Source organism: Leishmania martiniquensis, chromosome 13, assembly GCF_017916325.1.
Source record: "Leishmania martiniquensis isolate LSCM1 chromosome 13, whole genome shotgun sequence".
In the NCBI taxonomy this organism is placed as follows: domain Eukaryota; phylum Euglenozoa; class Kinetoplastea; order Trypanosomatida; family Trypanosomatidae; genus Leishmania; species Leishmania martiniquensis.
Genome location: NC_090148.1, coordinates 287014 through 312543, shown reverse-complemented (window position 1 = coordinate 312543; position 25530 = coordinate 287014). Strand labels below are relative to the sequence as shown.

The following is a 25530-nucleotide window of genomic DNA, read 5'->3' as shown; positions in this document are numbered from 1 at the left end:
TCTTGCCCCACGCCCTGCCCACCCCGGCGCGCACACACGGGTGATACGTATGCCATACCATTGCCGAGAGACGGTGAGCATCACGCCATATCATTATCGCCCCCCTCTCCCTCCCTCCCCTGCTACTTGACGTACAGGAAGCGTGCAGGGAGTGCGCATGTTTCGCACGCGCAAGGATCGACCTCCACACTAATACACAGGGCAAGCGAGACACTCTAGACACGCACGTGCAAGAAATCGCTAGAAGGCTGAAGAGCCCATTCATAGACCCGATGTTCAAGCAGCGGGACAACGAGCACCACCCGCCCATGACAGTCGACTCATCCGGCCGCGGGGTCACCACATCCACCAGCCTCATAGGCGAGGCGGGCATGGGTGAAGGCGGTCGCACATTCGTTGACGGACCAGCTGTCGTCGCAGGGTCGCGCAAGCGGGGTCGCGACATACGCGGCCTGGACCGCTTCCGCAGCGTGGTGTACGGCGAAGACGGCTTCCGTCGCCTGCACGCCATGGTTGCGCGCAATCCCCTTCTCATGTACCCTCCCGACGGCATCGAGGAGGCACGCGCGCGTAAAGCGGCGCTGCAGAACCAGTTGCAGAGCGCGCTGGACCTCCGCGCACATGAGCCTCACCTGGCTGACGATGGTGAGGACGATGTGTTTGCGCTCTTTGAAGCCCGGCGGCGCGCCGCTCGTCCATCCGCAGCGGGCGAGGAGTCGGGGCAGTGTGCCTGCGAGCAGCGGCCACCGCTCTCAAGCCTCGCCGCCATTCGCCACGATGAAGAACTGGCTACCTATCACCACAAGCAGCTCGACAGTTACCTGCGCCTCCTCTACGAGTTCAACCACATCACCTTTGTAAAGCTGCCAATGGAGGACACGCTGCAGCTGCTGTCGCGGTGTGGCAAGGAGGCTGTCGCCCACGTCGTGGAGTACGAAACGCAGGTGCGGTTACGTCGGCAGTCGCGCATCAGGGAGCTTAGCGAGCTCCGGCAGGAGAAAGCGGCGCTAGAGGAGCGCCGTCTCGCTGTGGAGGACGCGGAGCAAGCCCGGCTTGTCAAGCTCGCGGAGCAGCGCCAAGCAGAGCTCAGCCTAGAGCCGAGCGAGGGCGTCTTGAAGGCGGAGCCGCCCGGCCGTGGTAGCGCGGGTGACGATGTGAACGTGATGTGTGAAGCAGGCGCGTCACCCGTGCACCTCGCCGCCCTCCCCACTGACATCGGTCCGAATGCAGACGGAGGTGGATGAGGACGTCCACCGCGCATGCCCCGACGCGCCTCGTCCTTCCACACACACACACACACGCGGGATGTACCGCCTGAACCCTGGTCAGTCGGCAGCTGCTGAGGAACTGCACCATCTCTTTTTTCGGCGGCTCGCCTGCTTGTATACGGTGCATCCTCGCTGTAAGGTGGAACGATGCCGCGGGACGGCGCGGTGTACCACAACGCAAGGAGAGGTACTGGCCGTGCAAGAGCACGGCAGAATCAGGGCGGACAAGTGTTGCGGTGTTGTCGTCTGCTGTGCATCTCTGCCACATCTGGGGTGTGCGCGTGCGCAGATCACTTTTTCGAGCCTCTCTCTCCACCTTACGTCTCTCCACTTTCAGCCCCGCACACGTTGGCACATTCGCACCTGTGCACCTGTGGAGGATCGCAGAGAGGTCATGCTTCGCTCTCTGTCTCTGTGTGTGAGTGTGTGAATTCGTTCTTGAGGCTGATGTGCATTGCCGCGATGCTCTTCTCCACACCCATTCCACCACACGCACACACGCACTGCCTGTCTTTCATCGCCGGCTAGCGGCTTCGCGTGCGTGCGTGTGTGTGTGTGCGGGGAGGGGGAGGGGGCGGGTGATGCGTCTATGCGACTGAATAAAGCGAATGCCTCACGCGTATGTGCCCCTCAACGCTGCATTGCCACACCCCACCCTTGCCACCTCTCTCGCCTCCTTTTACTCTCCTCTCTCACTCAATCACGGGCACACGCCTTCAACTCTTTGTCCTGCTGCCTTTTTTCTTGCGATGTTGCTCGGTCGGGCGGTGTGTCTGTGTGTGTGTGTGTGTGTGTGTGCGTGTTGATGGCTGCGACTTGCGCGTAGTTGTCGCCTATTTCGTCCCCAGCACGCCTTCCTTCGGTTTCGCCTCCCCTCTTTCTTCGACCTCCGCCGCCGCTCCTCTCACCCCCTCCCAGCCCATCCCGAGTCAAACACACACACACGCACACGCGCACACCTCCCTCTTTCCTCCAAAGCTTGATGTCCGGCCAGATCTTTCTCTACGTCGCGAACGGTCGCACCCTGTGGGTGCCGCGCCACACGCCCTCGCCTACGGAGACGAAGCCAGTGTGCATGCTCAACTATGTCACGCCGATGGAGCTGTCGCGCTCATTTTACCTCTTCGACTACGCAGTGCAGGTGGTGGAAAATGCGCAGATGGCGGCCATGAGCCCCAACGCGAAAACGCCAAACGAGGTGTTGGCGGCGGTGAACGACTTCCGCCGTGTCTGTTCCGAAGATCAAAACTTTCTCCTGCAGCGCTGCTACAACTCACCAGCCCAGCAGCAGCAACAGCAACAGCAACAGCAGCAACAGCAGCAGCAGCAGCAACCGCAGGTAAACGCCTATCCAAGCCCGTACTCGTCCAACGCTCCCCAGCAGCCGCTGATGATGTCGCCCGCAACCACCTCGGGATACGGCGGTGCGAACAGCAGCACGGGCGCCGCCGGCGGCATGGACTCGGCCGCCCTGCTGACTCAGCTGCTTCAGCAGCAGCGCCAGCAGTCCCGGATGATGGGCGGCGACGCGAACAGCCAGGGCTACCAGGACAACAATACCGGCGGCGCCTACGGCTATAACAGCAATGATGGCCGTGGCTTCTACGGCGGCGACCGCGGCCGCGGAGATCGCCGCATGCACGGCCATGCCTACGGCAGCAGTATGGGCTACTCGCAAAACATCATGATGATGCAGGGGGGGATGCCGCAGCAGCATCCGCCGATGATGATGGGCTACAACAGCATGAATCCGTACGGCATGGACCAGATGATGATGTACGGTGGCGGACCTGGCGCCATGTACCCGAACGCACGCGGTGGCAGCGGGCGCCGCAGCAACTACGGCGACCCCATGATGATGATGCAGCAGCACCCCGGCATGTACGGCAATCGCCGTGGCATGGGGAACTCACAATCGCAGCAGTCGCGGATGGGCGCGACAGTGCGCAACGAGCCGGAGCCGATCAACCTCGACGGCGTCACGGTGCCGGAGGAGATCAAAACGGTGTACATGAACCCCGCGCAGCAGCTTGTAATTGCGACGATGCCGGGCCCGCACATGACGGTGTGGCTGCGTGAGCACCCTTTCCCAACGGACCTGCAAGACAAGAAGTTTGTCTTTGGTAAGAAGGGCATCTGCCTGATGCTGAAGGCCTCCTTCGAGGAGGTGAAGGGCAGCAAGCCGGTGGAGCTGTTCCCGAAGCAAATATGCACGCACTTCTTCATCTATGGCTACTGCTCGCGCCCCAACTGCTTCCATGAGCACCACAACGAGGATCAGCTGCGGGAGCTGATCGCGGTGCGGCATGTGCAGCTGAAGTCCATGACAAAGGCGCAGCGCCACCAGCTTATTGACGAAATCGAGCAGAAGGAGAGAGAGGGCCTCGCCGCGGCGGCGGCTCACCGCGAGGAGCGAGAGAAGAAGCGCGCGGAGGCAGCTGCCGAGCGGGAGGCGCGTCGACAGCAGCGCCAGCAGCAGCAGCAAGCGCAGCAGGGCTCGATGTACACCCCCTCCTCTGCGCCCAACACGCAGCCAAATCCATCGCAAGACATCGGTAGTGACAACGAGGATGACGACACTACAACGCTGGGTGGGGCCTGCAGCAGCCAGCAGCAGCCTAGTGCGAACCCGTCACTGGCAGACATGATGGCGAATAGTCCCTCGCAGGACCACCAGGCCGTGCCGGTAGGGGCAGGTGAGGCGGCGGCAGGGGCCTCCAAAACGCCCGCGAAGAACGACGCCGCTATCAAGATCGGCATCACTGATAGTGACGACGACGACGACGCCTCCTCCTCTTCGTCTGCTAGCGGCAGCAGCTCCGCGAGCAGCGCGAAGGGGAAGGCCGACACGGACGCGGCGGAAGGGTCACAGGCGGATGAAGGCGAGAGGGACGCCGATGAGGATCACGACGGCGCCGACGAGGAGGAACAGCAGCAGGAGGAGGAGGAGGTGGAGGAGGTGGAGGTGGATGGCGCCAAAGCCAAGAAGCCCAAGGCGAAGAAGCCCGCCCCGAAGAAGCGTGCCCGCGCGGCCGCGCCAAAGAAAGCAGTGAAGCGCACCAAGAAGCAGTAGAGCGCGTGCACCGATGCGGTGGAATGCGGAGGGGCCAGAGGGTTGGGGGGGTGGAGGACGCGCTCGCGGCGTGCCTCACATTTTGCGCGCTGGCGGCCCCCCACACACACACACGCCTCTTCCTCCTCCTTTTTACGGAGGAGCCCCGTCAACGGGTAAGCGCACGGCCCTCTCACGCTGGTCTGTTGCTATGTGTCTTCTCGCTGCCCCAACGAAAGCCCTTTTTTCTCGCCTCCCCTTCCCTCCCCTCCCCGCAATGTCATCCCCGCGGCGCGCGTTGTGTGCTTGTCTTTGGTTTTCTTGCTCGGCTCGGCCTCCGCCCGCCCTGCGATGGCCTCCCGTACTCGCTGAAAGAAAAAACAGTGAGCGGGGGGAGGGCCGACGCCTCGGCTTGAGGGAAGAGAAGAAGAGGGACTGGGGCTACGGAAATGCGAGGATGCGGACGCCTGGACCCGAGCAGAAGAAGGGGGCGAACTGCCTGCCTGTTACAGCTTCACATAGATCTTCTCTCCCCCTCTCACCCTGTTGGTCATTGTGTGATGAACACGATGACGGGTAACGTCGTCGTTGGCGTTGCGTCGCTTGTCTCTTTCCCCTTGCACTTACGAAGTTGTCTGCGCCCCATTTTGCCGTGGCTTCTGCTGTTGATGCGCGCTCCTCCTCCTCCACCACACACACACACACTTATTTGACTCCCTGCGGTGTTTGAGTGGTTGTGTGAGCACGATAGGAAGCGAAGTTGTGGTACTTACTTGATGCTCGCTTGGTAACTGTTTGCCGAGGTGATAGTGTCCGTGGTGGTGGTGGTGGTGGGTGGTGGTGCTCTTGTGGGTCCGATCCGGTGAGTGAAGGACATATGCCTCGTGAAGCGCAAGGCCGTCGCTTCTGAGCGTGTGTGTTCCTGCACACTGATATATTTTGCTCTTCTTGTGTGCTTGTGTAAGTTGGAGACGAACGAGTAGGTTTTTAAAGGCCAAGGTTTGTGTGTCTGTGCGTGTGTGCGTTCCCGCGTGAGACGCCGCTCGCGTGCATCCCACGTGTGTAGCGAGTGCAGCGTCGGGCGTGCATACGCGCGCGCTTTGCGGGGGTAGTGTAACGTGATAAATCATTTATATATCTGTCTATATATATATATATATATGCGCATGCGTGTGTTCTCTCCGTATTAAGTGTGTCTGTGAAGAGGTGGAGTGGGGGAAGTGGAGGTGTCTGTCTGTCGTTGTCGCTCTTCCTGATAACGCTGTTTCTTGTTGATGCTCCTCCTAACGTAATTTCGCGATGTATCGTGTGTCTGTGTCTGTCTCTCTCTGTGTGCGTATGTGTGTGTGTGTGTGGGCGTTGTTTGAGAAGAGCGGGCGGGCGGGCGTGTTCCCGTGTTCTCCAGTGGAGGAAATGAGGAGAGGAAGGGAAGCGCATTATGGGGGAAGAGGGGGGAGGACACGGTGAGCGTGTTTCTGTGCTGCTCCCCCACCCCCTCCACCTGGAGGCGTCGCTCTCCCTCCCTGCATCCCCTTTCTCTTCCTGCTGCACCTCTCGCTTAGACGGCTCTCAGGTTCGACGTGGACGCGCCTACGGCTGGTGCCTCGGTGCAGCTGATGGTGTCGCGACACCTTTTTATCTTCCAAACGCCATCTGTGCCTGCCGCACGAGCACTCACGCTGGGCATTGTGGCTTTGTTTTCGCCATCGTCATCAACCATAAACGCTCACCTACACACCACCACACGCTCGGGCGCAGCTCCCGTCGCCACCATCACACCAGGTAAGAGGGAGGGAAGAGGGTTCACGGTGGCGGCGGCGCCCGCACATGGGCTGCCGTAAAACGCCATGGAACCCAAGCACAGTCACGTTCACATTCGGCCACTTGCTGCTATTGGGGTAGCGTTCAGGTACGCGATAGGAGTGCGAAACAACGCGCTGAACACATAACGCTTAGGGGGGGGGGGAAGAGGGAGAGGGGAAGAGGGAACGGTCAGAAAGCGAAGTGTTTGGCGACGATGCGTGTGGTGAGGCTGAAACCTCCATATTTCGGTCAAGCACTGAGGGAGCAGGTCAGCATACGCATACGCGCTTGCACACAGGCAACACGTACACACACCGAGAGGGGGGGATAGGGTCACATGCCCAGACCCACACAGCGCTCTTCATTTCGCGAGTCGCCCTCCACTCATTCACGATCCCTCTGACCTGCCGCCGCTGCCGCCCCCGACCTCCCCCACACCACACCACCACCACCACCACCCACCCTCCCTCCACACCTCCCCTCCCCCCTATCATCAGCACCCAATCCACCGCCAAGCTCACCTTCACGGAGCGTCCTCCATATCCAAACACCTTACACACACACATACTTACATACAGTCTCAGCTGCGTTCCTATCCACATCTCTTCACCGCCACCGCCTCTATCGCTCTCCCTCTCTCTCGCTCTCCTCCACCTCTCCCCGTGGAACAAACTCTTTTCGCCACCCTCGGCTTCTGTCCCTCTCCCCTCCCCCCTGCCGCCGCCGCCGCCCGCATTCGTCGGCTCGCACGCCGATTTTCTTTGCTCCTCTCTTCATCGCCATCACACCGCACGCGTACTTCGCCGCCTGCGCGAAAGTAAGTTCCCCTCCCCTCTCTCCAAACACGCACACAAACAGGTAGGTACACATCAGCGCGCACACATACACACACGCACACAAAGGCCCACGCCAGCTCGCATCCTCAATCACTGCTTGAGCAGAGGCTGTGAATCAGCTTCCCGATCAAAGGCTCCTCCTGCCCACCCATCCATCACAGAGCCCTTCGTCTCGTATACATGTTTCTCTTGCACAAGGCTAAACCCGTGCAGCACACATCTGCAAGCTTCTCGGCAGCACACGGAGGAAGTGAGGTGCAAGGTCGGTAGGACTCACCGGTGAATGCGGGGTGGGGAGGGGGGGAGATGGAGCCACCACTACCACCACCACCTCCACGAGCACCACCACCCCATCGCCCACAGTGCCGACAGCCTCGACCTATGTCGTCGATACGGAGACTCAGCCTATTTTCGCTTCACCCTCACAAGCTCAGACTTACACACGCTCACACGATTCACTGCGCGTGTGCTCTATTGGCTTCGGCTACGCACATTCGCTCTCTTTCATTGCGTTGTGCTTGCAGGAACTCTGCAGATGCGTCTTTGAAGACAGTGTGCGGCGCCTCTTGCGTCTACCGCTGCCCCCTCTCCCTCTCTCCCTAACGCCCCTCTGCATCTCATGACGCACGATGCGACTCACCTGCGCTGACAGCGGTTACCCCTCCCCTCCCACCTCCCATGCACACGCGCGCCGCCCTCGTTTGGCGGCCCACCCTCTCATCCCGATCGACCCACCTCCTCCTTCCCCCTTTTTCCATCTCGGCGGCCTCCTCCACGTCCCCTCTCCTTCATTGGACCACTCTTCGCCCTTCCTCCCTCCCTCCCTCGATCTGCATACACATCTATGGGACTGGCTCGGGCGCACACGCCATGAAAGCGAAAGCAGCAAGGCGCCTCTTCTAAGCAGCAGACAAGCGACGAGAGTACGTTTGTGTGTGTGTGTGTATGTGCAAGTGCGTGCGCGTGCGTCTCTCTCTCCCTCGCCTTGCATTGTTCATACAGCCCACCACCACCACCACCTACTCATGTTCCGTCGTGTAGTAGCTCCGGCCCCGGCGGCAGCCACCGCGGCTGGTGTTGCCCAGGTTCGTCACATTTATGAGTACAAGTTCGGCCAGACCCCCCTGACGCAGACGTTCGGCGGTGCGCCTCACCTGCCGCCTGCCCCTCCGTCGAAGCCTGCGCCGGTTGCTGCCGGGAAGGTGGAGATCACGAAGCTGCACAACGGCGCGCGCGTCATCACGCACAACCTGGGTGGTCCCTCGGTATCGGTCGGCGCCTACATACTTGCCGGCCCTGTGTACGACCCGCCGAGCCTGCCGGGTGTAGGTGCCATGATGCACCTGGCGCTAACGACGAGCAACTACAATAATTCGCTGTTTCAGCTCGACCGCAACATCCGCAGCGTCGGCGCCGCCCAGGCACACTTTGAGAAAGGTAAGCACTACATTACCATCCGCATCGACGCCCGCGCGGACAAGTGGAGGAGCGCCGCATCGACGTCGTCTCGCGCCCAGCGGCGAGAGCTTCGAGACCAGAAGCAAGCGGAACAGCACTTCTCGCTGAACCTCGTGCAGGACAACATCTTCACCTGCATCGCCGCCCCACGGTTCCATGAGCCGGATGTGGAGCGGTTCCGTGACACCATCGATAACCAAGTGGAAGAGCTTCGCTGGCAGTGCCCTGCCGAGTACGCAAAACAAATGCTGGAGACGGTTGCCTTTTACCGTGAGCCGCTCGGCAACCCGCGCTTTGTGCCGGCGGCCAGCAACAGCGCCATCTCGAGCAGCGTGCTACTCGAGCAGTACAGCCACTACGTCGTGCCATCGCGCGTCGTGATCGCCGGCGTCAACGTCGACCACGCCGCGCTGATTGCCGAGTACGAGAACACGCCGTTCACGCACTCCGCCTCCGCGCCACATCACGCCAAGGCGCAGCCGTGCCAGATGCACGCGCGGGATGAGGCTGCTCAGTACACTGGTGGTGAGCGCCACGACCATGAGGACCGCGCGAAGACGATGAGCACCAAGCCGAACATGGATACGGAGTCCATCATCGCCGTCGGCTGGCTTGCGTACGGCTCGGACAGGACGATGCTGAAGGACCACGCCGCCTCGATGGTGGTGAAGGCACTCATGGACATGCAATTCCGAGATAGCGTGCGCTACGCCAGGGACGAGACGCACGAGTGCGCCGGCGTCCGCGCCTTCTACACCCCTTATCAGACGGCTGGTCTGCTTGGCTTCACGGCGAAGGCGGAGCCGCAGGCCTCCGTACGCATGGTGACGGACGCCGTGAAGATGGTGCAGGCGCATAGGGCGTCTGTCTCGGACTCGATGCTCTCCGTGGCGAAGAAGATGGCGAAAGCGCAGTTCCTGGCGCAGCACGCAGACACCATCCGGGACTACTGCGACTACCTCGGCACCTGCCTCTCCGTCGACAGCGGCTCCACCTTAGCCACGTCGCTCGACGACGTTGTCGACGCCATTCAATCCGTTGGCGCGTCCGAGGTCAAGAAGGTGTACGAGAGGATGTTCGCAAGCAAGACAAGTCTGTACGGCCATGGCGAGGTTCTCGGCTTCCCTTCCCTGCGCCAAATGGGCCTGTAATGGCCCCCACGAGCGGGCCGAATGCACGTAGAGGAATTTGAGGGGCCACACCATCGCCGAAGGCGAGAGGCGGCGAGCCCGTATCCGCCCCCATCTTCCATCCTCCCCGACCCCCACCGACCCGGCAATGGTGTGTCTGCGCGGCTTGCGTGTCTCTGTGTATGTCTGTCAGTTGTTATGTCCACGTTTGTGGGCATTGGTAGCTGTGGCGGCAGCGGGGTCCGGTGCTTTGCCGTCCCTCTGTCACTCCGCGCAGGGGAGGAAGGGGGAGGGAGGTGCGCTGCCTCGGCCCTGTCCAAGCACCTTTTTTTTCTCTTACCTCTCAGGCTATAGTACGTCCTAACCTCTTCTCATCACCGCCATCACTGCCCTTTCCCTTTTCTTTTTCACCGACACACCGTCTCTCGCCATGTACGTGTATGTGTATGTGATGGACTGAAGGGCCATAGTGCAGTGCTCCTTGTCATGTCCTGAGGCGAGAGGGAAAGCGGAGGGGGAGAGAGGGAGGGGGGCGGTTGTGGCCGGGGAAATGGGCAAGTCAGGTTTGGTTTAGCATTGTTTTTTTTAAAGGCTCTCTAGTCTTCTCTTGCATAGACGGCAAGTACGCGCGAAGCCGTCATGCGCGTCTCGTCATCCCTTCGCGCGCGCGTTTGGGTATGTATGTGTGTACGTTTGTGGGTGTAAGGTTGTGTTGGTGGCATCGCCACGGTATGTTTGCCTAAGCTTACTCTGCGCTCATGTATCCGCACGTGCTGGAGGAATAGGCGCGGTTGTGCAGGGACCTTCTCCACGATGAACAGGGCGGAGTGCGCATAATCCGCACAGAGAAATCGAAGCAAAAAAAAATAGAGCAGCAAAAAAAAAACTCCGGCGGCCGAAACGATCGCCCCGTGGCGCGAGACGCCGCGAGCGGATGACGAAGGGCATGGCATGAGAAAAGAAAGTGCGGTGTGTATGTGTGTGTGTGTGTGAAGAGGAGGGGGAGGGGGAGGGGGAGGGGGGCAGAGAAGGCGCAGACGCACTCTATGCGCCTCTGTGGTGATGGTCGTGATGCAATTCAAATGGCACACGTGGTAAAGCATCCAAGGCTCGCCTCCCCCTCCCTCTCCCTCCTTCTTAGACACACACACACAAGTACGCACGTGCAGGCGCGCAGAGACGCTCGTATCTCTCGCGCGCACAATCGTGATGAGTGTTCATGGAAGGAAATGGCGGCACGACTTGCAGAGGGGCGCCTACGGACAAGTCGTGCAATGAGGCATTTTTCTCTTCCGCCCGCAGCGCGCCGGCCCCCTTTTTTTTTTTGCGCGTCCACGGCTTCTCCCCTCTTCCTCTGCCTCTCTCGCGCGGCGGCGGCCCGGCACGCACACACCTGCGTGATGCACGCAGGTGTGTGCGTGCAAACGAGTTTGGATCAAAAGAAACCGATCCGCCTCTACCCCCGCCCCCCCTTCTATACCGTGCGCGGGCTACCCTACGTTCCTGTGCTCTGCAGTCATGGCAAAGCCGCTCTGCGACCAGGCAATCACTCGCAAGAGCGCCTTGGACACCTCCAAGGATGCCGCGCCGCGCGAGACCATCTCCATCGCGTTCACCCGCTCCCAGTACGCAACGCCGTGCCACGATCACACGATCCCGGGGAGTACGCCAGGTCATTCTCTGCGTCGTCTGGGGCGGCGCCATCAGCCAACCGGCATTCTATACGACCACCTGAGCCATGCTTTGGTGGCGCACAGCAGCGGCGATCCCTGGAAGGGCAACGCTGATCACCCGGCACCGCTGGGTGGCAACTTCGTGCTGCACACAAAGAACGGTGGCAAGCGGCACTTCGACGAGCCCACAGGCTTCTTCAGCGAGCGATCATGGAAGCCCTCTAAACGGGCATGTGTGCCGCCGGACGAGCTGGCGCGACCGCACACTGCCAGCCGGCGCGGGCGCGGGGTGTACAACACAAGCGACGGCTGGATCCACCCGGATGCCGAGGAGGCATGGAGGCGGCGTGAAGAGGAGGCGCTGCGGCAGCACGCACGTGGTCGCAAGGCACAGGTGGCCCAGCCACCTGATCACACGCTGGAGGAACTGAGCATGTGGATCAGGACGGGAAGGGAGAACGACGGCGGTGTTGCCGGACCCTCATCCGAACCGCACGCGGTGCCTTCCTCAGCGACCACGACGGCAGCGGACGGTCGAACGCGCAGGCGGCACCTGCGGCCCCACCACAAGGCAGGCGCGCCCATCATTTCAGCTGCAGCGCCGCTCACAGGGCTGCCTCCGCCGAAGGCCCTCGCCGACTACCATGACAGCTGGACGCTGCCTGCCATCGGCCCAGGGATGCCGTCGCGGCACAGCAATGCGGCTGAGGCAGAAGCCTTGGCGCAGTACCACCACGATAAGCGCATCCGCCAAATGATGCAGGCCGAGAGGGCGGCAGCAGCCGCGTCACGCACGCGGGCAGCGGACATCCAGGCGGTGCGGGAGCTGCCGCACTGGTAGCACGAAGCCGAAAGGCGAAGCCCTGCCTCTGCGGTACTCCGCCGAGCTGCTCGCAGGGACGGGCACCGGTGGCCGTGCGCAACGACACGGGCGCCCCTTCACGCTCGCCTCCGCCCCCCTTCCCCCTTTCCTTTCCCTCTCCCCTCCTCCTCCCCCAGTCCCACTCCCGCTGCGTGGTGGTGCATTGGTGTTGGTGTGCGCAGTTGCCACAGCGTTCCACCGCCCCCCCTCCCTCCCTCTCCCCCCGTCCCCTCTCACCAAAGCTCAACATCTGCTCGGTGTGTCAGAGCTGCTTCTCTTCCCTCTTTTTCGCTGCTCCGCAGCGACCCATGTAAACCACAGTACACCGCCCCCACTCCCTCTGCTCCACCACCACCACCACCACACCCCAACACCCGCGCTACCGCCGGAAGCGCCTCCTCGGTCACCACCACTGTTGCTTGACGGCCTCTCTCTTTCTCCCTTGCATGTCTGCGTGGTGAGAGGGTGGGGAGGGGGGGAGACTTCCTCACCACCGCCACGCACACACATGTGCGCCTCTTTTCTCTTTGTACGGTTGGCTTCTGCACCTCTCGACCGATATTGGGCGGATGAACTCGATCGGTGTCAATGCTGCAGCTCATGTCAGAAGCCTGAGTCTCCATGGAGAAAAGGCAGGCGGAGCGTCTCGTGTACGCGCACGACGTCGTGAATTCGGGAGAAAGAAGAGAGGAGGTGGGGCAATGGAGAAGACGCGGAGCGTAGCCGAGAAGAAGCCTTCAGCGCTTCGCTCAGCTGCTCCTCTTTGCCTCACTTCCCCGCACACACACCCTCCGTCCCTGTTGCCCCGCTGCTGCTCACCTCAACTCGTCAACCCTTTTTTGCGTGTGTTTGGTTGCCTCTCTCTCTTTGATCCGTCAAGCACTGACACACAATCACACATTCACACAAAGCTGTGTTACACCCGTTACATCAGACACTAGAATCGCCGCCAGCGCAGAAGGACGACGATGGTCTCCGAGGACGATTCCCGCGAAATGGGAGAGGCGGCAGCGGCGCCCGACGCCGACACCGACGTCGATGTCGCCGTAGCCCCAACGGAGGAGGCGCACGCAGCGGAAGCGCAGGAGCTGCATGCCAGCAACGGCGCAGACGCAGCCGAAGATAGCGGCGCCGTGGCTGTGACAGCACAAGTGCCGGCGGAGTTGCCTGGTTCATTGCATGCCGCCGATCCTGCAGTAGAGGATAGTCCCGCGGCGCCTTGTGGGGGGGAGCATGGCAGCGCCGCTGCGTCAGCAGGTGAAGGCAGCGTCCAAATAAATGCGACGATCGGCGACGCCTCCCACGCAGTTCAAATTGGCGTTGACGGGCGCAAAGGGGGAAGTGGCGAAGTCCCATTAGACCGAAGTATGGAGGCGGAGCCAACACCCGTCGTACCTGTGACTGATGCTGGCCTTCCTCGGGGTGCTGACACTGTCACAGTAACCTCTGCGCCTTCTGCAGTAGAGCCGCCGCCGCAACAAATCCCTCAGCGAAAAGCTCCACAGGAACAGCGGCTCGCTGCGGTGCTGCATCGCGAGGGGACACCGTCCGCCACTTCCATGTCGCCCTACGCGACCTTCACCAATGTAGATGGCTTGTACGACCTACCGGAAGAGGAGCGCATCGCTATCGCCGCTGCGTCGCTGACCCCCAGCACCGGCCTCGCCGTCTTCCGCCGCGGTCATGAGAACAGCCACGTGAACAGGATGGACATTGGCTCCTACTCGCGCTACCTGCTCTCGACCGACCACATGTCACCCATCGTGCTCGAGGACACCTTCCACGGCAACAGGCCCACCGTCGGTCCGGTACCGCGCAACACTCTCAAGGGATTCAGTCGGCATCACATTAGCCACACCTCTACCGACGACGGTATTGCGGCTAGGGCGGAGTCCGAGCTCCGGCGGTCCCCGAGATCGGCGGCGGCGTCCACTTCCCCGACTCGCCACACCCACCTCTCAACGCGATCCCCCCTCTCGGCGGCGCGAAGTCAGATGTCAGATACTTTCAACGGTACTGCCACGAGCAGCACCAACCTCCGCCGCGAAAGGGACATGTTGGATGAGGCAAACCTATCGGAGCTCAACCTGTTGCGTCGACAGCGCCGCCGAGATCCTCGACGCGGCAAGACGGCAGAGGAGCAGCACGATTACGTCTTCTACAACCACAATAGCAAAGGCTTCTACGTCCCCCACGACCCAGCGCCCGGCACGATCACGCTCCAGTACAACCACCTCTACAGCTTCGGCGACGGTACCCGCTTCGCCGCGATAGCGCCGCGTTCCGCGGGGGATAACGGCAGCGCAACGACGGCGCTGCACCGGCGCCACCCTCACGGGGCCCCGCCTCGCTCGTTTGCTGAGACCCGTGGGAGCGTCTTCCCCTTCACCGCCTCGCAGCGGCAGTACTCCTTGCTCAACGGCAGCATCACCTACAATGGTACGGCGCATCGACGCACGCGTATGGCTGGACCAGCGAGAGCAGCATCAAGCTCGTCGGGCCAGGTTGATCAGCAGCATGCAGCGACTCAGAAGAGCTCCAGCTCACTGCGTACGGCAAAGTCACTGGACCTGGGACGACTGCACGTCACGCAGTGCCCCCACCCGCGCACGATCGAGGAAGTAATGGCGGATCAGCCGCAGCGGTACCTTTGTGGTGCTGCAGGGCCCCGCGGTGCCCTGGTTCAGGACATTGAGCGAGACATCGAGGTCGGCAAGCTGCAGTGGGAGGAGGTGCCACCGGCCATACGGAAGGCGATGGTCTCGACAGAAACGGCAGGTACAGCAGTAGAGCAATGTGGGCAGTCCGTGCCCGCAGCGGGCCTGCCGGCGTCGTCGACCCTCTCCGCCTCTGGGCATCGCTCGCACCATGCTGGGTCACTGGCCACAGCACCGAATGCACTGGAGAGCGTTATGGGCCAGATGCGAGCAGTGCCCGCCATCACCGTCGCGTCGGGCAGTGCGCCGGGAGCCCGAGGCAGCGCAGCAGCGAAAACGATGACCACCGCGCCGCCCTCTCCCACCGCTGAGAGAGCGAGGGAGAGGAGTCCGGCGCAGATCAACTGCTCAGCAGCGACTGCGGTGGTGCGGATGCCGGTCGGCTCCGTAGCCGCAGCGGCGGCCCTCCCTGCCATATCGCGCCTCAACTACACACCTCAGCCGACGCTGCGGTCTAACCCGAGCGCCTTTGTATGACCTTGTCGATGGATGCACCGCAGGGGGAGGGTCGAGGCTTTCTTCTTTACACTAAAGTCGCCAGCGCCTGCCATTCTTTTTTTGGGGTATCGCTGGCACACTCTCCCCGTCCCCCCTCTTCTCGAAGCGGTCTCGCTTTTTATTTTCTTCTACGCACGAACCGACAGCTAATCCCCTGCCTAATGGCCTCCTTTGCGAGGGAGGGTGAGGGGATGAGTTGGGAGAGAGGGCCTTCACTTCCGTGGTGGCACCAGCAGCCTCCAGCTGCGTTGATACGCGCGTCTCTCCGTCGTGCTCGTGTGTTTGTGCTTTGTGTGTGCGTGTGTGTGTATGCGCATCTGTTCCGCTATCAATGTAATGTACGGCTGCCTGGCCATGCTCTGTTTCTTCCACTCCTCGTGACTTGTCTTTACGCCTTCCCACCCACCCCCTTCCACTTCCTGTATGTATGAGTGCCTCTGTGTGTGTGTGTGTGTGTATGCACGCATGACTGCGCGCCAACTTCCGCCTCTTACTCAGCCCCCCACCCCCACCCCGGGTGCATGCCCTTTCTGCAGCGCAGCTGTTGCCCTTGGCAGCATCTCACCGCCGCCTTGGCTTTTTCACCACGCCACCTCCGCCCACGCCACTCCTTCTGAGAGAGACAGGGGGTCTGCCCTCGCCTCTCTCTCTGTGTTTCCGCTCTCCCCTTTCATTAAAGATGTATAAAGCTCTGTTTGGACTCGTTTGCGGCCTTGTCTCGTCACCCTCTCTCCTGAATGGGCACCGCAAGCTCTTGTGCTCATGTCCTCCTCCTCTCCACCTCTTTTTCTCCGAACACCAGCCCGCTTACATACTCGGGCACCCGCAACGGGCGTGAGTGCGCTCCTGTTGTAAGTGTAGGCAGAGCGGGGAGGGGGAGACGGAAGTGTCCGATGATGTCACTCAAGAGGGCGCTGATGAGTGTGTACACGTATGGGTGGCCAGACCTCTTTTCTCGGTCGTCGGCGTTGCTTCGCTCTGCGCTGCGGTGATTGGAAAGTGAGGGTGGAGGGGGAGAGTCCATCGAGCAAGCGGTCAAGAGACCCACAGCGTGCTTACCCCACCCCACCCCGTCCTCCATGCCCATGTGCCGTCACTGCGCATGCGCCACCGCTATTCCTCTCGTCCTCCCCCCTCCCATCCTCTCCCACACTTGCCTCTCGCTGGCACCCTTTCATCTGGCGCTGCCCCACCGCCGCAGCCCGATGTATGCACGTGCGCCTTGCCAAAAGAGAACAGCAACGCGAAAAATGGTGGTCGGTGGCGAGGGAGACGAGACGGTGTTTTGGTGGTTCCAACTCCAACGCATGCCCCGCACTGCGACTACCAAATCGATGGCATTAGCACTGTTGCCTCCCGCGCACGGCGCACGGTAAATAGCCCCGTCGGCGTCTTCATGCAACTGCAGAGGGAAGGCGAGCGATTGAGCGAGAGCGATAAACGCGGCCTCCACAAGCAGCCGCAAATAAAAGACACATATGTGCCTGCCCCGTGGCTGTGTCGCCCACAGCTCCGTGCACAGCTCTGTGTTGCATAGCTGAGCCCGATCAACCACACACCCTCCCCATACACCCCTCACCCTTCCCTCCTCGTTATCTCCGCATACACGCATGCATCTCTCACACTGGGACAGGCAGCGTCGGACAAAGAGAGAAGCCGCGAATAGGCGCGTCCCCCTCCCCTCTACACCCCTTACCCTTACCCCTACCTTAGATACATACGTGCGTAAACTGGTGCACAAACAGGCGCTGAGTTCCCCTTACTCCCCCCTCCCTCACCCACCCTCGCACGCCTACACATAGACAGGAGCGTCCCTAGTCCTCGCGCTGTTGCTGATCAGTCGGCTGTTAGCTGAGGTCCGCGAGGGTGTGACTGGCCAGCTCGTTCATTAGTCGAGGTGAGGTACGGTGGCATGCTGAGCGCGCAGCGCCTCGTGGATGTGCGGTGCTTCCCATCCAAGTCTCCCCCGTCTCTTCAGCGTGAACCTCAGCAATGGATGCCGACACACGGAGGGCTCCCGGTCGCCACCCGAGGCCCACCTCGCGTGGCGACTCACGAGTGCAGTCATTCAGGCAAGGTGCGTCGCTAGAGCGCCAGCACAATGACCACCACCTACAGCGGCCCCAAAGCTCCGTCACACGAGCGACTCACCGACCTCGCGAGGATGGAGGGCAGAAGAGGCATGGTGGCTGCGCTGCACCTTCTGTCTCAGCTAACGCCATGGCGGCGGCGTTGCGCGAACAGCGTGAGACAACGCGACTGCTAGCGCGCCTGCTCGCCGGCATCACACTGCAGTGGCGCAAGGTGATGATAGACCTCGCAGAAGGGCAGGTGCCTGTTGGCATCAGAGACGCTACAGCAGCAGTGGCGAAAGCGGCCAAACTAAGTAGGCGTGCTCACACCGGTAGCCATCACCATCACCGTCGTCGGTCACGATCGTCGTCGAATAGGCGCCAAGGTGACCGCTCCAGCTTGGAAGCGGTACCGGCGGTATCGACATCGTACCTTGCAGAGGAGCTCCGCTTTAACGTACAAGGCTACGAGGCGGACCGCGCGCGGTCACCATCTTCGCCAAGGCCTGGCGAGGTTCATCCCTACAACTGCGCCGGCGGCCCTAGCGCTTCAACACTGAAGAGCTTCCTCGATGAAACCGATCAGAAAGAGCGCAGCGCCTCGCGCACCGACACCGAACTCCGCTCTGTTGCAACCAGCTGGGACAGTCTTGCCCCCGCGATTCAGTGGGTCCCGCTCCTGTTGTATGGCGGAGCGGCGGCGCCTCGCGACGCGGGCTCCGATGCCCGCTGCGACTCGTACGAGCGCGGGAGACTCGACACCTCGCTTTATACGCGCAGGTCGTGTCGTCACACAAGCACTAAAGGCGATGAGAGTGGCGACGAGGGCGGTTACGTTGGCAGTAGCGTGTGTGCCGATGGGCCGCTCCGACGCGCTCTACTTCAAGGGGCAGCGCAGAGCGCGGAGGTGATTATACGTGGCATGCGCCAGGTGCGCGAGGTGCTGTCGGCAATGGCGGCGGCGAATGTCATTGGTGATGTCGGCGTGCACGGCCACACTCGGCACGGCTCTCACTGTGGCCTTCATTGCAGCTTGGATAGGCACGTGTGCGTCTCCGCGCGGTCACGCTCCGCCTCCAGTGATGCGGGAGCGGATCGGTCCCCGTCAAGGACGCACCGTAGTCGCACTCGCTGTCAGCGCACAGCGCACGAGGAGCAAGCGAGAGACTCGCGGCATCACCCTGAGCCTCACAAAGCGCAAAGGCGGGAGTGCTCGTTCACGGCGCCCCTTGATGGCGCGCGCCACGGCCGCAGAGACCACAGCGACCGTCGGCGCCGTGACGAGGAGCGCGGTGAATCATCTGCCATTATTTTCACCCGCGCCACACCACCGTCGCACTCGCCGTCCGCAGGGGGAGCAGCATCGGCTGCCGCGTCCGCCGGTACTCTGGTCTACCCCGCCCCACCTCCGTCAGAACGCGTTCACATCTATCCACGCATGTGCAAAGGCGGCCACCGCGGAGGTCCCTCGGTAGACAACGGGGGAAGCGCCAGCGTCGCACCTAGGGCAGCTGTGTCGCCGCTGCACCATCAGCGGTACGCGGCGGCGACGACCGATGCACCGGCCGCCGCCCCTCTGTCGCATGTGCGCCGCAAGCTCGACTGGCGGGCAGCTAACGCAGCAACGGTGGCGGGAGTGAATGCAGTGGATGCACCTGCTGACGAATCAGTGGTGTCGGCGGAGGCTCTTGTTGCGTCGAGGGGCAAGTCCAGTACCCCTGCGTCTTCGGCACAGCTCTTGGAGCAGCACACAGTCTCCTCGTCGACGTCTTCTCGATTGCCCCCCGTGTGCCGGCATTCCTCCACAGCCGCCGCGGACCCTCGCAGTACGTCAGAGGCATACCGCACCGTCCTCGTGCACGAAGAAGGCGAGGCGCGGATGCGCATCGCCATGGCGCATGACTCTCACCTCTTCAGCATCTTGCGCGATCACTACGAGCGCCTGCGTCAGCTGGAGCGCGAGAGTAAGCCGCACGCGCTCGCCACCACGATTGAGACGGCGAACGGTGCAGATGAGTCCGCGACAACGCGGGGACCTGCCCCAGTAGCCGCGCTGAAAGCTGCAGCTGTCGAGGACGTCTCGCACCTCACCAACTTCTCTTCATCGACGCTGTCATCGTCGTCGCTCACGGCTTTCGCCGCGTCTGCACAGGCAGAGATGAGCCGCGAAGCGCATAGGAGCCAGCCGGCACAGATGCCGCCCACAAAGAGTCGAGCGTGCAGCTTGGACTGGAAAGGTGTGCCTGATGAAGCGCCACCGCCACCGTCAACGTCCACCACCGCAGCCGCTGACGCCAAGTTGGAAAACTCTGTGCTTCTGCCGCCTCCACAGAGGCCGCGGCCGGCATGGAAGAAGAGCAGCACCACAAGCAGTCGAGCGAGTGCCTCCCCCTCCTCGGCAGCAGCGTCGGTCGTGTCAAGGTTGCCAGAGCGTCGGCTGCTTGCCCACCATAAGCCGCCGGTCGTCTTAGACGATAGCCGCACCACTGGCGCGCTGAGCGCGTTGTCTGCCACTGCAGCCGCTCCTGCAGCGACAGCTTCCGCATCTGTATCAGCGTTGCACCCACCAGTTCAAGGGTCGCAGTGCTTCTCTCTGCCGCCTGCTCAGTCCCCCGTGTCAGCGCATGAAGCGCTAAGTGCAGCCACGGTCGAAGAGGAAGACGAGGAGTACGCTGAGTGTACAGCGTCCGTGACTCCTCGCGTGCACCGTCGCCCCTCCCACGCTCGCTCCTGTCCGCTGCTCTCTCCACTTGACGAGTCTGCGAAAGCAGCTGCAGCGCAGAATGCGGCGAGCAACTCCTACTCCACCTCAACTGCGGTGAGCACCGACAGCAGCAGCAGCTCCGCCGCTTACCGCGTCGTGCCAGAGAGGGTGGAGGAGAGGGTTTCATCGGGCACAGGCGCAATCGCCGCTGAGCTCGAGGAAACGGGGGACGATGGCGCCTCCATGACCGGCATTTTTTGTGAGCCATCACCGCTGCCAGGAGCTAAGGGAAACGGGGCTGGGCTTGAGGAGGCGAGAGATGAGGTGCCGCTGGGTCCTCCCCCCAACGGTGCGGCCCCACGGCCCGTGGCCGTCGCCGTGGAGCTGTTCCCGGGACACGTCGCGCACGCCAGCGCTGCATGCGCGCCTTTGCCCCGGAAGCCGCCGATCTCTTCACCCCCTCCGCTGCCGTCGGTTCCGGGCATGAACGCGGTAGGCAATGTTGTCACAGTCGCTGCCAATGTGGCCGAGTTGGTTTCTGCGAAGGACGAAGCGGATGCAGTCAGCTTCAGCTCCGTCTCCTCCTTCCACGGGTGCTCGCTGGAGTCTCCCATAGCGAGGGGTGGTACGGCCGCGGACGATGAGGCAGCGTCCAGTGCTGGTACGCCTGTAGAGTCGTACGTGGGGGAGCCCCTCGATGGTGGGGACTCCCCACCTCCGGCATGCTCGGCGGGCCGCTCATGATTGTGCGAGCAGCGTGGGTCTCGCTTTGCGAGCGTCTGTGTGTCTCTCTGTATCGATGGTGCGCGCGTGTGTGTGTGTGTATCGCATCCCTTTTCTTTTTTTTCCGTGTGCGGTTACCCTTTTCTTTGAGGAGTGTGTGTGTTTATGTGTGCCTCCGTATGTCATTGCGCGACTCAGATGTCTGAGATGACTCGCGCGCATCGGTGCGGTCCCCCTCCCCTGCTGACACGGGTCATCTAACCTCTCCGCAGGTATAGAAGTTAAATACATACCCGCCCCACCCATCCCACCCCCTCGTTCTCGCTCTCTCGAGCATGCGCACACACACATATACACGCACATACGCATATACATATATATATATATATGTGTGTGTGTCGATGCGGTTGACTTCATGCACGGCACATGCGTGCGTATGCTGTAGAGATCATGGCGGCGGTTGATTGCTTCGTGTCGTTCATCTCGCTTACCTGCCACACTCCTCTCCTCTCCCTCCCTCCCTGCGTCCCAGTATAAGCACAGCGCACGCACGAGCACCAGTCTCATCTGACACGCACACTGTGAGGCCATCGGGTGCTGTGCGCGTCCCCCAAGCCAGGGCGAGCAAGCCTCCTTCTCATCTGAGGTGCCCGCGCGTGTCTTTCCCCCCCTCGCCCCACCCCTTGTCATCGGCCCTGCTCTTCTCGATGTCTCGGGTCAGCGTCGAAGGTGATGGCCGCGAGCACCATCACAGCACCGGTAGTCGCGTGTATGTGAACAACATGAACACTCCGTACCCCAATGTCTCGCTGCCAGAGCGAACGCCTTGCAGTCTACATGAGCGCAGCGCGGAGCCTCGCGTGCCTGCCGACAGCTACGTCGGCTCTCGCGTTACGCCTACTCAGGTCCCTCACAGTGGGTCGGGCCCCTACAGGGCCTCCGGTAAGCTGCCACAGAGCCAGCAGGTGCAGGGCGCCTTAGCGGGCGGCGAGAGCGCAGCAGCGCAGCAGCCCGAGGCCGCGCCCCTCATGGTCAACGGTGAGGCTGTGCACGCCAACTTGCACGACGTTTACAGGCGCATCATGCGGCGGCTGCAGCATCAGCTGAACTACGCGGAACTGTCCCGCGCCTCCCTAGCCGAGCAGTACGGCATACATCTGGAGCTGGAGTGTGGGTGGGACCAGCAGGAGCTGAAAGCAGTCGAGCATGGGCAGCGGCAAAGCACGAAGCGCCGCTCGCCACCTCTACCGCCCGCCTCCTCCTCCTCCTCGACGAAGCAAGTCCTCGACGACGCAGAGGCGGGTACGGGCAGACGGTCGGCTTTCCGCCTCTCCAAAGGCTCTCGTGTGAGCATGGTGACCGCCAAGGCGCCTGCGCACGACTCGCCGAGGTCACGGGACGACAGCCCCACCGCCGAACGCGACGGCGGCGGTGACGGTAGAAAGAGCTCGTCGCGACTGACTCAGTTTCAGCTTATGGAGCGCCTCCCCGGCACCGGCAGCGCCAGGGGCTCGACCGCGGAGGCCGCGGGAGATGCCGAGCTGGAGCGTGACATTGCCGGGCAGCCGTGCCCTCTTCCTTTGCGGCTCGTCATTCAACATGTGATGGGGACGTTGCAGAAGAAGCTGTCGCTCGCCGAAAGCGGGTCGCTGAAGGACTGCATCGTCTTCTCCTTCGAGTCTCGCGCGCTGCTGGACCGACTTTTGAAGGAAATTCCGCTCTACTCGCAGTACAGCGCGAGCCGAGGTAAGGCAGCGACCGGGGCCGCCCAGCAAGATATCGCGCAGGTGTTCCAGGAACTTCGCAGGAAACCGCTATTGGTGCCCCGCGCCGGCTACGTGGAGGACCGTGTCACGGGGGCGATACGTGGACAGATCTTGGACGATGGCGCCGCACGGAGCCAGCCGGCGAGCGCTCAAGCTGCAACGGTGTTGCTCCCCGCCATTGTCAACGTGCCGCGCGACTTGGATACCGCGGGCTCTGGAAAGCATGGCGCCCTCACGGGCGGCACAAGCGCACTTGCTGATGCGCAGCTGCCGTCCGGTTATGGCAAGTCGTCGCGGCTAAACGTCGCAGCGCCGCAGGGCGGGGCCTTAAATGGAGTCGCCGGTCACGTGTCCCAGTGTCGCCAGGTGCTGCGAGACCACCTGAGCGGGGGAAGCGCTGCTGGCGGCTACAGCTCATCACCCAGCGACGTCACAGCCACGCCAGAATCACTCGCAATGGCAAAGGAGGCAGCCAGCGGTCACAAGGAACTCGCCGAGGCGTCGGCGGCACCGCCGTCTGCGTTCGCGGCTGCCCATCATGCAACGTGCCTGGCGAGCGTTGGCACCGTGACTGAGGAGAACAGTCTGACTATGGTGCCAAAGGCCGACTACGCGGCACTGCAGCAGCAGATAGAGATGCTCGAGGCGCAGCTGGCGGATGCGCATATGCACCGCAGAGCCCTAACGAATCAGCTGTGCGAGGAGGCACAGTACACAGAACAGAAGAAGTGTGTGCTGCAGTACTTGCGGGAAACGCTCCTGCGGGAGTGCACGATGCTGCGGTCTCAGCTGCACTTGGCATCAGGGCGGGTGCAGCATCTGCAGCAGCAACAGCACTCGCAGCACCAACTCCCTCGTGGGGCGGTTTCGCCTTCTGGCATCAGCGACGCGATCAACGAGGGCCCCAACACCTCCATCTCCGTCTTGGGCCCCATGCGAATGCACAAGCAGTACGGCCCAAGCACCGCGCCGTCCATGGCGCTATCGCTGTCTGGAGATGGACAGTTGAAGCAGCAGTATCGCCCTCCGCGGCTGATTTCGGGGCAGCGGCTGAGCACCAGCGGAAGCATCGGGAGTGTTTGCGGTGGCATCTACGGTAGTGGTGGCCGCGGGCGGTCGGCTGCGATGCAGCTGCACGCAAACGGCGCCAACGCCTCCCTAGGAGCGAGCCTCTCAGCCATTCCGTCGGGAGCGGGCGCCCCTGTGCCCGGCATCCCGTCCTTCTGCGTCGTTAGCAGCAGCGGTCCTGCCGGGGCAGCGGGGGGTGAGCAGCAGCCTAACGACCTGGAGGCGGTGACGAGTCTTCTCGATCTGGTGCTGCTGGCAGTCGAGGAGGATGCAAAGCTGCCCTCGCACACGCTGCAGGTGGTGCGTGGCGGGTGCGCAGATGTGGCGGCGGCGAAGTTCGACTTCCGGAAGGATGCAAAGCAGCAGATCGATGGGATGCGTATCGCGTACGACGAGCGGCAGCACGCGCTGAAGAAAAGTATGCTCATACGCACCGCTGAGCACAACTGCATCGTCGCGGAGCAGAAACACGAGGTGGAGCGGCTGCGTGCGCTGACGGACACAACGCAGGTGCGTGCCGTACTCCATCAGCACGTCTCGGGCCTCCGCCAAGCGCTGCATCAGCTGCGCGCCCACGTGGCAGAGCAGCTTCACTTCTTCAAGGCGATTCTGTACAACACTACTCAGAGTCTGCTCCGGCGCTCTGCCCTCGTCGACAAAACACTCAGCGAAAATGTGGTCCTCAGCGCTCGCGTGCGTTCCATGCAGGACATGGTCGAGTCGGCGGGCGCGCTGCTCATGCCGATGCTGACGACTGAATACCGCTGCGGCTATCATCCGTGGCCGCTGAGGCTGCGCAACACGACGGACCCCCTTGCCCACATCATTCACCTGCGCTACGGCGCCAGCGAGGCAATCCGTCTGCGGGATTCCCTCAGCGTCTTCAGCCAGCTGTACACGACACTGCACCACTTCATTATGAGCCAAATCGTTTTGCCGGATAGCACGCGGCCGTCTGCCGGCAAGCCTCTCCAGCACCTCTGTGCGGCGCTGGCGCTGAACCCCATGAGCCACACGGACGTTGTGTTCGCCGCTCGCCACGCGTACGATGCAGAGATGCAGCTGTGCAAGAAGCTCGCGCGACTCAATATGAAGATCATGTGGAATGCGCACCTGCAGCGCGTCTACACTAACCGCTCCCTTGCGGCTTTGGTCGAGGCAGGTCTGAACCCGCGGCAAGCGGCGTTGCCGGTCGCCAGTCGCATCAACGCCCTCGCTAAGGAGCGGGCGGCGCTGCTGCAGGCGCGGGTGAACGTGCAGCGGGAGCGTGCCGAGAATTCAAAGGTCACCTATCGCCTATGGCAAGAAAAGGAGATCGACATCATGGAAGGCTACCCCACGCCGCAGACGCAGCGCAACCGGCTCGCACTGCTGAGCAGCGGTGCCGCCGGCGGTAAGCACGTGGGGCCTGTCAGCTTTGGCAGGGGCTCCCGGAGAAGTACGATGCAGGGGCAGTGAAGCTCGCGCGCCACCGGGTGCTTGCTGGAGGCTCCGGGGAACGACCCCCAGCGGAGGCGCCGACGCGCCGATAGGGTGAAAAGGGGCCGCGCGGAAGGAGGAGGAGGGAAATGGCGGGAGCCCCGTGGCGTGTAAACGACTGGTGCTAAGGCTTTTGGTCAGTGTCACGGCCTCTGGCGTATCTCGAGGAGTCCCTCTGCATTACCTGAGTTCTCCCTCCCCCCCCGTTATGTGTGTGTGCGCGCGCGCTCCCGTTGAGAGGGCCGCTTTGGCATCCGCTTCTCCTCTCCCTCTCTCTCCGCCACCGCCACCGTCGCCGCACGCTGTCGCCATCACGACCGTTGCAAAGAGGTAGCGACCGGTGGCTGGCGATCGTGACGATGTACAGTAGCAGCACCTGCCCTCCGTCTCTCTCTCTCTCCCTGTGGGCGTGTGTGTGTAA

General features: G+C 62.3%; 7 protein-coding genes across 7 annotated transcripts; all 7 read left to right on the top strand.

The window, feature by feature from the left end:
- Positions 1-272: 272 nt before the first annotated feature.
- Positions 273-1244, top strand: LSCM1_05903 (uncharacterized protein; the record flags this gene model as incomplete). The annotated part of the gene is made up of 1 exon (XM_067323338.1): positions 273-1244. The coding sequence occupies one exon, from the start codon at positions 273-275 to the stop codon at positions 1242-1244; it is 972 nt and encodes a 323-aa protein (XP_067180289.1).
- A 1006-nt stretch (positions 1245-2250) lies between these two features.
- On the top strand, positions 2251-4341 carry LSCM1_05902 (uncharacterized protein; the record flags this gene model as incomplete). The annotated part of the gene is made up of 1 exon (XM_067323337.1): positions 2251-4341. One exon carries the CDS (start codon positions 2251-2253, stop codon positions 4339-4341), a length of 2091 nt encoding a protein of 696 aa, XP_067180288.1.
- A 3643-nt stretch (positions 4342-7984) lies between these two features.
- LSCM1_05901 (uncharacterized protein) lies at positions 7985-9568 on the top strand (the record flags this gene model as incomplete). Its single annotated transcript, XM_067323336.1, has 1 exon — positions 7985-9568. The coding sequence occupies one exon, from the start codon at positions 7985-7987 to the stop codon at positions 9566-9568; it is 1584 nt and encodes a 527-aa protein (XP_067180287.1).
- A 1497-nt stretch (positions 9569-11065) lies between these two features.
- LSCM1_05900 (uncharacterized protein) lies at positions 11066-12061 on the top strand (the record flags this gene model as incomplete). Its single annotated transcript, XM_067323335.1, has 1 exon — positions 11066-12061. The coding sequence occupies one exon, from the start codon at positions 11066-11068 to the stop codon at positions 12059-12061; it is 996 nt and encodes a 331-aa protein (XP_067180286.1).
- A 989-nt stretch (positions 12062-13050) lies between these two features.
- LSCM1_05899 (uncharacterized protein) lies at positions 13051-15276 on the top strand (the record flags this gene model as incomplete). Its single annotated transcript, XM_067323334.1, has 1 exon — positions 13051-15276. The coding sequence occupies one exon, from the start codon at positions 13051-13053 to the stop codon at positions 15274-15276; it is 2226 nt and encodes a 741-aa protein (XP_067180285.1).
- Positions 15277-17517: 2241 nt separating this feature from the next.
- Positions 17518-20817, top strand: LSCM1_05898 (uncharacterized protein; the record flags this gene model as incomplete). Its single annotated transcript, XM_067323333.1, has 1 exon — positions 17518-20817. One exon carries the CDS (start codon positions 17518-17520, stop codon positions 20815-20817), a length of 3300 nt encoding a protein of 1099 aa, XP_067180284.1.
- A 686-nt stretch (positions 20818-21503) lies between these two features.
- LSCM1_05897 (uncharacterized protein) lies at positions 21504-25088 on the top strand (the record flags this gene model as incomplete). The annotated part of the gene is made up of 1 exon (XM_067323332.1): positions 21504-25088. One exon carries the CDS (start codon positions 21504-21506, stop codon positions 25086-25088), a length of 3585 nt encoding a protein of 1194 aa, XP_067180283.1.
- Between the last annotated feature and the right edge of the window lie 442 nt (positions 25089-25530).